Below are 12586 nucleotides of genomic sequence, written 5' to 3' on the forward strand. Positions count from 1 at the left end.
GGTGATGACGATGGTGACGATTTCCCCCTCCGGAAGGGAAGTTTCCCCGGCAGGACGGCCCTACCGGAGCTCTAGATTGGTTCTGCTCAAGTTCCGCCTCGTGGCGGCGGCGTCTCCTCCCGGAAACCTTCTCTTTATTTTTTCTGGAACGAAACCCTCCTTATAGCAAAAGATGGGAGCCGGAGGGGCAACAGGGGTCCCACAAGCCACCTAGGCCCGACCAGGGGGGTAGGCCGCGCCTGGCAGGCTTGTGGCCTCCTGGTGGCTCTCCTCTGGTACTTCTTCCGTCCAGTATTATTTATTAAATCTGAAATAATTCCTCGTTGATTTTCACGGCTTTTGGAGTTGCGCGGAATAGGTATCTGAAACTTGCTCCTTTTTCAGACCAGAATTCCAGCTGCCGACATTCTCCCTCTTCATGTGAATCTTATAAAATAAGAGAGAAAAGGCATAAGTATTGTACCCTAAAGTGTAATAACATCCCATAAAGCGATAAATATCAACATAAAAGCATGATGCAAAATGGACGTATCGACGCCTAGGTTATGAGACTTCACATGAAAGTAAAATCTAGTGGCATCGACACGATGATTGGAACATAGCAAATAGGGGAGGGGAGGAGATGACAGTCGAGCTCACCCTTAGATCCTAGAGGTGATAGTCGAGCGACGACAACAGTGGCAAAGAGACCGACGGTGCTCCTGAAGGTGAAGAGAAAATCCCTGCACATGAAAAGCACGAGAACAAAGCAGCTATCTGGGCTGAAAATTAACTTTAATAAAAGTGAAGTGTTTTGTTTTGGTAGGGCCAAAACCTAACAACACACTTACAATCAATTGTTCGGTTGCGAAAGTGGGAATTTACCTTTCACGTATTTAGGGATTCCTATTCATTACTGAAAACTTTCAAATAAGGAATCGAAATACATTGAGGATCGATTTGAAAAGAAGTTAAGTTGCTGGAAAGGCAAGCTTCTTTCATATGGAGGAAGGTTGGTTCTTGTTAATTCTGTGTTGACAAGCATGCCTATGTTTCTCTTATCCTTTTTCGAAGTACCTGTTGGGGTGTGAAAAGGTTGGATTTTTATCGTTCCCATTTTTTCTGACAAAGCGATGAGGTCAAGACAAAGTATAGGCTTACTAGATGGGATATTATCTGTACACCTAAAGAGCAAAGGGGCTTAGGAATTGAAAATTTAGAGACCAAAAATAGATGTTTACTCAGCAGATGGTTGTTTAGACTATCTTTGGAATACGAAGGTATGTGGGTACAAATTCTGACGAACAAGTACTTACAAAACAAAACCTTATCTCAGGTTACAACACGACCAACTGACTCTCCTTTCTGTAAGGGTTTGATGCGGGTAAAAAATGCTTTCTTTAACAGAACCAGGTTCATCATAGGAGATGGTGAATCGACTAGATTCTGGGAAGATACTTGGATATGGGAGATGCCTTTAGCTATTCAATATCCGCAGTTGTACCATATTGCACAACATCGACAAGCGTCCGTTGCGTCAATATTAAGTGAGACCCCTCTAAATATTCATTTTCGTAGATCTTTACTTGGTGATAGATGGATTAGTTGGTTGCATCTCGTTAGAAGGTTGATGGACGTAAACCTCACTGAGAGACCCGATCGTGTTCAGTGGAAGCTGACAACGAATGGAGTATTTTCTGTAAAATCTATATACATGCATCTCATAGATTCAATGCCTATTCCAAAATTAGCGCATATATGGAAGATCAAAGTGCCTCTTAGAATTAAGGTCTTCATATGGTTTGTTCACAAGGGAGTTATTTTAACGAAGGATAATCTTGCCAAACAAAATTGGAATGGAAATCCTAGATGCAACTTCTGTCCAAATAATGAAAACATTAAGCACCTCTTTCTAGATTGTCCTATGACTAAACTGGTTTGGCGCTCGCTGCACATTGCTTTCAATATCACTCCTCCTAATAGCATAAACACGTTATTTGGGATGTGGTTATACGGGGTTGATGTTCAAACTGCTAAAATTATTCGCGTGGGGGCCTGTGCACTATTGTGGGCTTTATGGAACTGCAGAAATGACATAGTGTTTAACAGACAACGTGATTTTAACTTCTTGCAGGTTATCTTCAGGGCTGCCGCACTGATCCACACGTGGTCATTACTCACTCCTGTGGACGCCAGGGAGCCTATGGTTACTGGGTGTGTTCGTTGGGAGATGGTAACACATGGTATCTTCAACCGGTTTGGATGGCGACATATTAATATGATAGGTGTTTAGTCATCTAGGTCTATTGTCATCGCCGGTTTAGGCGCGTGAGACGCCTGGTATCTTTTTATTCAACTTTTGCTAAACCTTTCATGTACTCTGCTGAGACTTGATTTTGATTTTAATATATCGCCGTATGCATTATTCGATGCAGAGGCCGGGGCTTAGCCTCCTTTTCTAAAAAAAACCAACATAAGCATCATTTTTTCTGTATTTACCAGCTCACTTCAACAATATTGTAATCAACTATACAAAAAATTTGTCAATCAATAGTGGTACTTGAGCATAAAAAAAAACTGATTAAATAGTGTTGGTAGCACTAAAATGGCACAAAGAGATACAGAAACAACACTTCTGAGGTGATAATTCTATTTTATATCTTGCAACAAAATTACTATTTTTCTAGAGTTCAACTACTTGCTTGAGTTTCCAAATCAAGGTTGAGTGTGAATACGTGTTTATAAAATGTTTTTTCCCAACAAATAATCAGCTTGAGACCACTTTCTAGAGTTCAACTACTTCTACTTATATCTAATGCACTAGTTCACACAAACTCCCAAGTCTTAACTGAACCGGAGTAGCTGCAGTTTCAATAAACTGTTTTTTGGGGCTAACAGTTTCATCACGCAAGCTGAATAGCACTCCATTAAAACAAAACCAAAGGTGCAGCGTAGAAAGCTGGGGACATGGAGATCAGTAAGCAAAAGGAAGGCAACCCCATTCCTATTGAAAGGGGTGCTAGAAATCACTCGTCTTTGTGTTCTCTTTTCTTAGCCGTGTTGTGCCTGTAAGGTGCTTGTTGTTTTGTCTAGCGATGGTGTCCACCTGAGAATCCACCTGAGAATCCAGTACTATTGCTGTTTTCAGCGTGCAGGGAGGGAAGCGAGAGAATCTAAAGGGCCTGAGAACAAAGTAATTTGCACAAACTAGCTTTTGGAATTTATTTATTTTACAACAGCCAAATGTACAATGCGATGTTCAGAACTCCGTCAAATTAAAAATTCATATTCTGCAGATGGACTCAAACCTAAAAAGGCACAACTAAAGTTGTGTGCTCAATTATCTACAAGAACCACCCATCATTGCTCACACCTAAAAGAAATGTACCTGGCAGCGCTTATGTTGCCGTCAGAAATCAAACATTACGAACCAATGTTCAACTACTTCAGGTTTGAGTTCATCTGATCTTAGTAGCGAACTTATATGTAAATTTAAGCTAATTAGCAATATATTACTATTTTATCTTCAGATTTGAAGATAATTAACAATTTTATCTTCCAACAAAAGTACTATTTTTCAGATCTTAGTAGCCAACTTATATGCAAATTTAAGCTAATACATTTGTTTTGAGTAAAAAGGCTAGTAACACAAGTTTAAAGGTGTTTTCATAAACATGAAATTTAAAGGACGCCGCGGTGGTGGAGGAGGGTGGTGGAGGAGGGCTCACCTTGGATCGAGGAGGACGTCGTGGTGGTGGAGGAGGGCCGACGCGGGGCGAGGCGGGGATGACGCGGGGAGGACGCCGCGGTGATGGAGGAGGGCTCACCTTGGATCGAGGAGGACGTCATGGTGGTTGAGGAGGCCCGGCGCAGGGAGGAAGGCCAACGCGGGGGCGGGTCGGGGATGACGCAGGGAGGACGCCGCGGTGGTGGAGGAGGGTGGCCACAGGGAGGAGGGCCGGCGTGGGACTTCTCGATGCGGCGACGGGGATGGGCGCAGCGGGGGCGATGTGGGTCGTCACGGGCGGTGTGGGTCGTCGGGAAGAGTGGGGAGAGGGGGGTGGTGGGGGCACGACCGTTAGATAGGCATCTTCTTTGTCGTCTGCTAGCGGATGACAAAGAGTATAGAAGCGGATGGTAAAGAGCTAGCGGACGACATCCAGCCCGTTCATTTGACCTAGCCAACTCCATTATCCAGTGGGGCCCAGCTGGACGGTTTGCCGTCTGCATTTAGGCTCTTTGCCGTCTGCGAACGGACCACAAAGAATGTACTGATGTCAAATAATATCTTTGTCATGAGTTCCTTCTTTACCATCTGTTTTATGAAAGCTGGCCGCAAAGGCCTACTTTGCCGTCAGCTGACAGACGACAAATAATGGATTGTTGCTAAAGTCTCCGAATCCAGTGCATATGATGAGACACCACTAGAGGGTTGTCCTTTCCACCCCAACACGTACCAAAATCCTACGATTTACGAGTTAAAAAAACCTAGGTTTACACCTGATCGTCGCCGTCTGCGTTGCGTCGAGATCCCCGGAAGGCATATACCATGGCAGCCAGTGGACATGACCATACTATTCGAACATGGGTTGCTGACGGTGGTCGCGGACAGTATTAAGAACATCTCTAGGAGACCCTGCAGTTTCTGAAACTGCAAAAGCAGTTTGCAGTCCAGTGCAAACTGGGTTGCAGTTTCAAAAACGTGTTGCGCAGAACAAACACGGCAAACAGAACTGCAAATTTAAACATTCAAACTACGCGGGAGATTAGTTCATCCAATACTAGTTCATCCGTTGTTCGTTAAGATTTACCTCATGCGCGCGGGGGGGGGGGGGAGGTTAACATTGCCATAGATGGCCAAAATGCGCTCGAAGACGTGGCCCTAACCCTAAACAGACCAAACTTAGCTCACCGGAGCTCGCAGGGTGCGGCCGCGCCGTCGCCGGAGTGCATTCACTCCTCGTCGGAGTCGTTGTCGACGTAGATGACGGCGGATCTCCCCTTCTCGCGCGCCTTGGCGGCCTCCTTCTCACGGTGGCGGTGGCCCTGCTCGAGCAAGAGCTGTTCGACGTCGACCTCACGATGACGGTGCTTGGCGTCGTGTTCGACCTCCTCTACGGAGCGCGAGCGACCGCGTCGGTCACCGTGGCGAGGACCTCCTCGGGGACGAAGTCCTCGCGGGCCACCGAGCCCTCGAAGGCGGTCGGATCGTAGATCTCAAAGTCGTCCTCGTCGACGGCGACATCGTGGGCCGGAGTGTACGGCGACGACGCCGTGGTGGAGAGGGTCCAGGTGCCGGAGGAGCTCCCCTCCTCGAACTCCGGCGATGGCGAATCGGGAGGCGTGGGTGCGGCGGGAGGCGCGGGGGCCGGCACGAGACCGTGGCGGATGTCGAACTCCTCACTCTCCTGCCGCAGCAGCGACGCCGGCACCGGGAGCCCCCTCCCCGTCCACTTATGCGGCAACCGCTTCCGTGCGGCATCGACGGTGACGCACCTGCGCCGCTCCTGCTCCAGATGCGGACGATGGGCGTCCATGGCGAGCGAATCGGGCGGCTGGAGCTAGGAAAGGGAGGAGATCGGCGGCGGACATGAGGGTTTGGCCCCGCAAATGGGAGGCCAAACGGCTTTTATGCCTACCCCCGCGTACATTTGCCGATTTGCAAAAAGCGTTTGCGGCCGGGCTGCAGATGCAGAGTCTGCTCTGCGCAACAAACTGGGCCCGACCCGCAAACTCGCCGGAACTTTGCAGTTTTCGCGTTTTTGCAGTATCTGCTAGAGATGCTCTAAGAAGTCCTTGTTCATACCAGTGCCGCAATGCTACACTGCTAGTACCACCGACGTTTAATGTTTCCAAAGAGCTCGCCAGCGAGTTAGGGGGTGTTTGTTTACAGGGACTTTTGATGTAGGGACTAAAAAAAGTCGCTTTTAGTCCCATCTAGACCAAACAGGAGGGACTTTTAGGGACTAAAAGTGGGCATTTGAGACTAAAGAAAGAAATCCCTAAGGGAGAGCCTTTTTGGGACTTTTTGAGACCTTTTCCAACAATGCCCCTACTTTTAGCATGTCATTTAATAACCTCTAGTCCATTAATAGAGGTAACTTGGTCTTTTAACATGTCATTTAATTACCTCTAGTCTATATTTAGTCCCTATAGCCAAATAGAGAGGGACTAGTGACTTTTTAGTTGAAACTAAAAAAATCCTAATATTTTTAAACAAACAGGGCCTTACTGTCGGAGGGTATCATAAATTGGTCAAACTTTTTTAATGTTTGCATCCGTCAAGTACCACAGGAGTTGTCTGCTGTTGGTTTGTTGAACTGCACAAGACCAATAGACCGTCGTAGTACATTTACTTATTTATTGATAGCATTACAAATACTACTAGGCTGAACCAAGTCATCAACTCATACCATAGGAGACGAATAATGCAGTAATGGTACGCTAACCAAGTAACCTTGGTGGATCAAACTAGTACTTAATTATACTCTTCTGCTAGCCAATACGTCTGCTTCTTCATCTTCCTTAGCATGGCTCCAGCGAGCATACGGCATCTTCATCTGCGTAGCGCTTATTCACTCGACTTGCAATGCAACCAGACCCATCAATCCTCAGTAACGGGGCGAAACCCATGCAGAAGTGCAGCAGACCAAACTTTGTCCATGTCGAGCACCTTGTCTCCACACTCATGCTCGTCCCATCCCTCCAACGCATGAACCATCCCAGCGATGCGCCACGCGCTCATCACCCTCCTTGGCAGCCAGTTCTGAAATGTTTTTGAAACGTTTAGTTGTCTACTTGTTGCAGAGCGCGAGGTTCACGGGAGCGTCTTATTACCTCGCACGAATGAACATTCTGCAGTGTTTTAGGCACGCTCATTGCTGGAGTCGTCGAGTATGTGCAGCAGTCCTTGCGCACCATTCTTGGTGGGAACTGTGAGTACGGGATGAACCGTGTTCCTTTCGGTGCCCTCAACTGTTCAGCGGCATCTACACCTTCTCCAATTATCCACACCTGCAAAATTCGACCAGCCATTCCATTAGCTGATCATACGTGATACTCCATAATTATATAGTCATATGATGCCCACTAACCCAGACATGCATAATATCGTTCTTACCTTAGCGATGCCGGTTTTTGATAATATTAGGTTGTCAGCTGCATCTTCTGGCATTTTGGGCTGAAGGAAATGATAGTCTTGCTTGTTTGTTATTGTGACCTGCAAAAGAGAGTTCTCGTTAGCGTAAATACCTTGTCCCGCTCTGTGATTAAGATGAGGGGAAATGAATATTCATCTGACCTTGATATTTTTCTTGCACAGAGCTGCTGCCACAGCGCAAGCCACCTTTGAAATGTTTCCTGAAAGAACAACTTGATCCGTGCCTTGTGGAATACTGTTGACAACCACTGCAGCAGCTAGACTGGTTCCATCAACCAATTTTAACCCCAACTTTGGGTACTTTTGTAGATAAAGTTCTCCACTTCCGTTGAGGCTCTGGGCCTGTTGGTTCAAACAAATGATCATATATCTTATTCCGTTATATAAGCAATAGATGTTGCATCTCTAAATTTTCCCTTCATGCATCTTGTTCGATCAACATTAGCTACAGCGCATCTCTAACTGAAGTTTTTTCTTCAGACCAGAGCAAAAAAAAAAAAAAAAGATTTTTCTTCAGAAGTTTTTTTTTTCAGAAGTTACAGAGTTGATTAATAGTTAACGATATTTCTTTCCAAGTTTCAGTTTGGACGTTTGATACACAATATTCCACTTGATTTAAGACGATGATATTGTTTGAAGTTTGGACAGCTGAAGAAAATAACGTACTACCTGATTCAGGAGTCCAAGACTAACAACTTTAGCTCCCTTCTTGTCAGCTTCACATATTGCCTTCCCAATCAGGTTATTAATTGTTTCCTTCTCCCAGTTCAACCCATACTGCAGAACGAAATGGTTAGTCATTTGTTGATAATTGGGAATTGGCATAACCCATCTCTCGGCTCATGTGAAAAACAAGATAGTAGTTCTTACATGGAAATTGTATCTTGGTATGGCCCATGACTGGATCCTTAGTTTCTCCATGACATTCCTCTCAACGGTGAACCAAGAACCATACACCCATGTAAGGACCATGGAGAGCCACGATAGAGGCCACATGATGCGCATGTACCACTTTGAGGCGTACGGCTTGGAGGCGAACTCGGCGAACCCGGGCCTCATGTGGTAGATGGACTGCAGGCTGGTGAGATGGGTGAGGTGAACCACATCTATGGCTTCCTGCTTGTTGTCGAGTGATTTCTCATGCAGCTTATCTGACGACTTGTCCATTGTGTTGTATATGTAGTCGTAGAGCGGCATGAAAAGAGAGTAGTTTGTCCGGAACTGGGTGTGGTGGAGAGAATGGAACCTAAGACATTGAAGAAGTTCACATCAACACACAGAGAACACTAAGATGAGATCATTGCACAAAAACAGCTACTCCGATTCTATTGAGAAATGTAAACTAACTGATGCTGATCATTGTTCAGAATGGTTTGAAACAGCTTGATTATTTTGACAGAGGGAGTACTTACGATGGTGTGTACATGAAATACTTGAGGGGAGGGAACCATTTGAAGAGCCATGCGGGCACAAGCTCGAAGTTGCAGTGGCCCATGTTGTTCATGAAGTCGATGTAGAGCATGTAGAGCTCAAACGTCATGATGGAAGCAGTTCCTGTCAGAGCGCAGGCGATCATCGGGATCGCGAAGAGCAGTTCGTAGGCCACGAGCTCGGCAAATGGATGAATCACGGCTGCACCAACATGACAAGATCAGTAACATCTCGTCTATCTTAATCAGCAAAATGAAAAGAAAGAACCTGAAACAGATTAAACTGTTTTGCAGGATGGTTGGCATGCATGGCAACCGACAAGCTTGCAGTTTGTCTTAATTGGATGTCGACGTCTTTCTACTTACTGTGGACAAGACAGGAAAGTGATGCCTTGCCATCTTGTTGCAGGAAAAAAACCAGTCATGCACTTACTGTGCTTTGTCTGACTGTTCAAGAATGTGAATTTATTGAAGACGTCTACTACTCCATGAGCCGCTATACATTTATGGTTTGTTTGGAGCGTACTCATATCAGAAATTTATTCTTCAAAACTGTTTGTCTTGTGTGTTTCTTCTTCTTCTTCTTCTTCTGTTTTCTTCTTATGCATCAAACATTATGATAGTACAAAGAACATTAGAACTCTTTTTTATCAATTTCAGACATATATTTTTGAACAACAATATAGCAGAAAGTTTCTGGCAAGAAGAGGCCTTGTTGCAAATATCGACACGTAGCAGTGAAGAGACCACTGTCCAGACGCTACGTGCTACTGTATGTCCTATGGGCTGGGGTCAATGCGAAAGTTGTGAGTGGTGCGTGGCGGGTACGTGACAGTGAGGCAGCACCGCAGCAGTACTTCATTCTGTTAAGTCATAAATGAAGCATGCATACGCGGCAACGGACGCACTCACTCAACCTCCAAATGGTCCCGGAATATGGTTTCGTACGTACTCCTACTCTCTTGTGTGCATAATTAATCGCCTAGGATCATGTGTGCCTGTCAGTCTATCAAGGTTGTAAACATGAGCTCAGGTACGGTATCACATGTGTATATAGGTAAACTCGATGGATTACCGTAAACGGATGCGGCGTTTTGGCTCCGGGCTCAAATGAGCCCGGGCGTGAACAGTATGCCGTTTTGGGTTAAGAAAATGTTAAAAAAAATTAAAATTTTTTGTGGTACAAGATGCTCCTATGTATGAACTTTCGGTAAAATTTTGTGAAGTTTGGACATTCGAGGAGCTCATGACAAAAAAGACAAAATTCGGATGTCTGAGAAAATTTTGAAAATCACACTACTCATGCCTGATTTTGTCGCGAGCTCCTCGAATGTTTAAAGTTCACAAAATTTGACAACAAGTTCACACATAGGAGCATCTTTTACCACCAAAAATTTTGATTTTTTTTTTGAATATTTTTTATAGTCCAAACCGCTGTACTGTTCAACGGGCTCAAATGAGCACGGGCTCAGAGATGGATTACCGTAAACTCGATCGCCTTCTTCTCTACACGGAAGCTGATAAGTTTTTCTTTTCCTCACAGTGTACGTGCATATATATATATATATAGATAGATACTCTATTAGACATTTAGGGTGAGGAATAAGTTATTCTTCACCCTGGTTAGGACGTAAATTTCTCACATGCATGAGGTAATTTTATGTCTATACTTTCCTTCACGGAAGAGAGTATTTCTTTTTTTGTGAGGCCGTAATCTTACCTTTTATTTTTATCAGCCGCAATCTTACTTTTTCTTTTTGTCAGGCCGTAATCTTACCTCACATACTTTCTTTTTCTTACCTTTCACAAGATGACGAATAGCGCGACCATATATATATATATATATATATATATATATATATATATATATATATATATATATATATTGCAAAATAGTAATTAAAAAATCAAAATCAAATGTATATGTTTTTTCAGGAAAATTGGGTGTGAAGCTTTGGTACTAGTTTTGAGTGAATTTGTATTTCTTTAATCTCTAAAATGCTATGTGGTGTTCTTTTTAAATATACATTTCCAGCACAGGGATTGTTTTTTAGGAACTACTCCCTCTGTTCACAATTTCAAAATGTTTTGACTATTTTCTTGATTGGATGTATGTAGACAAATTTTAACGAGTTTTTTCCTCATTTCAATCTATATGTAGTCCATATTGAAATATCAAAAACGTCTTATCTTATAGTAATAGTGCAGAGAGGTAGTACTTTATGGATTTAAGAACTACTCCTACTTTTCTAGATCTATTTTAAAAACTATTATGCACAATAAGTAGTGGTGTGCCCTATCTAGTTGGTACGCTACATTCTTTCTTATCGTATTAGTTAGCTTAAAACTAGCTTAAGATCGTTACAACCTAAATACAAGCCATGTTCTACGGCTTGACCTTGAGCTTCAGTTAATTCGAGCTCTTGAAGTTTCTTTTAGTATAAGATGTCAGTCCGACCCGGTGAGACGTCGACCTGATCGATGCCGGTCCAGATCTCATGGCTTTCCTGATTTTGTTCGAAAGAAAGGTGTCATGCCCATGTCCTTTCGGAAAGATATACTCATCGGCGCCCTCTAAAGGCAACCGCAGTATACGCGTTGCACTCCAGCAAAAAGAGCTTTTGTTTTCCGAGGTGCAGTAAAAAGAGCTAGTAGTAGCAAGCGCACGCAGGGAACCAGTGTGAAGAGACATACTAGTATATACTTACAGGTGATGGGCTCGGTGACGATGGAGGCGTGGTGGTGGGAGTGGTAGCGCGTGTAGAGGAAGTGGTGGTGCAGCGCGCGGTGGAACCAGTAGTAGATGAGCTCCACGGGGCCGGCGTGCAGCAGCGCTACCAGCACGGCGCCGTCCGTCCTCCACAGCGGCAGGTTCTGCCCGCCCGGCAGGTGCAGCGCGCCCAGGAAGAAGAGGATGGCGCTCAGGATGATCTGGTCGTCCCTGCACGCAACGCACGCACGCGCCGTTTCTTTCATTCACGTCGATCGGCTAGGTAGAAGAAGAAGAAGAGGACGATGGACGTACCAGTTGCGCTCGCGGTCGATCTGCTCGAACTCGATGCCGCGGTCGACGATCTGCCGCTTGCCGCGCGCGTTCTGGAGGCGGGACACCGTGATCCAGGCCTGGTTGTGGAGCACCCGGAGCATCATCGACGGGAGGATCACCAGGTAGCCCAGGTCGGCCTCGCGCCACCCCTTGGTCGCCACCTGCTGGATGCCGTGCGCCACCCATGGCGCCAGCACCACGTACTTCATCCGCATGCATGCCGGCCGGATTAGATTAGCTATAAGCTAGGGTGATAAACTAAACTAGCTAGTGCACGGTGATGATGACTCAAATTAGATCGGGTACATACCTTGAAGCTGCCGAGCTTCTTCCATGGCCACTCGCTGAAGAGGCCAGGGTTTGTGGCCATGGCGTCCTGGGGCCTTGGAGCGGCTTGCTAGCTTATCTCCTCTGCAAACTTGGGAAGGCCTAACCTCTCCGTTTGGTACTGGCAGCTCCATCAATTTATAGACTCGGCTGGTGTGGCTTCGAGAGTTCGAGAGTGCATGTGCATATGGGACAGAACCGACATTAAATGACAGCCTCCGTCGCTTTTCTTTTCACAAAATGTTTTATTTTGTGTTCGGAAGCTCTGTGCCTCTGTCGTCGAGGTAGATTTTTTGCAAAGGCAAAAGAACTTGTGTTACGGTTTACTCGATTTCCTTTTGGGTCGTGGGTGTTAAGGGGTTTTGTTCACATGTTTTATATGGTGTGTAAGAAAAACAGGTCACATGTCTGCGTGTGAACAAAACAGTCAATACGCACACGGTCCAGCCTCATGCTCTCGCGACACGCACATCCGGCCTGCGAGCCATGGCAACTGTTTGTTTTACTGCAGTTGTCATGTCCGGACAACTACACTTGCCATGGTTGCTCAAGAGTAGTAGTCATGTGTGAACAACTGCATTGCCATGTAGCAGTAGAAAGACATGACAACTCATAGGCGTGCGGGCATGTGGACGCGCGCCGCAG

General features: G+C 45.4%; 1 protein-coding gene across 1 annotated transcript; it reads right to left on the reverse strand.

Moving 5' to 3' along the window:
- Window positions 1-6313: 6313 nt before the first annotated feature.
- Window positions 6314-12053, reverse strand: LOC123430663 (very-long-chain aldehyde decarbonylase GL1-5). Its single transcript, XM_045114516.1, has 10 exons — window positions 11925-12053; window positions 11594-11817; window positions 11277-11509; window positions 8551-8770; window positions 8009-8384; window positions 7808-7915; window positions 7280-7480; window positions 7100-7198; window positions 6817-6993; window positions 6314-6745 (listed from the first exon to the last, which is right to left on the reverse strand). The coding sequence occupies exons 1-10, from the start codon at window positions 11982-11984 to the stop codon at window positions 6584-6586; spliced, it is 1860 nt and encodes a 619-aa protein (XP_044970451.1). The 5' UTR covers window positions 11985-12053; the 3' UTR covers window positions 6314-6583.
- Window positions 12054-12586: the final 533 nt, after the last annotated feature.

The sequence above is a fragment of the Hordeum vulgare genome, chromosome 1H (assembly GCF_904849725.1).
Source record: "Hordeum vulgare subsp. vulgare chromosome 1H, MorexV3_pseudomolecules_assembly, whole genome shotgun sequence".
NCBI classification, from domain to species: domain Eukaryota; kingdom Viridiplantae; phylum Streptophyta; class Magnoliopsida; order Poales; family Poaceae; genus Hordeum; species Hordeum vulgare.

What these genes read in the sequence shown, in the direction of transcription:
- LOC123430663 (XM_045114516.1), bottom strand. Translation starts at nt 11,984, where the DNA reads ATGGCCACAAACCCTGGCCTCTTCAGCGAGTGGCCATGGAAGAAGCTC. An exon ending in CGTCACCGAGCCCATCACCT is followed by an intron (nt 8,771 to 11,276) that starts GTAAGTATATAC and finishes ATGTTGGTGCAG; the next exon opens with CCGTGATTCATCCATTTGCC. An exon ending in GTCTTGGACTCCTGAATCAG is followed by an intron (nt 7,481 to 7,807) that starts GTAGTACGTTAT and finishes TTGAACCAACAG; the next exon opens with GCCCAGAGCCTCAACGGAAG.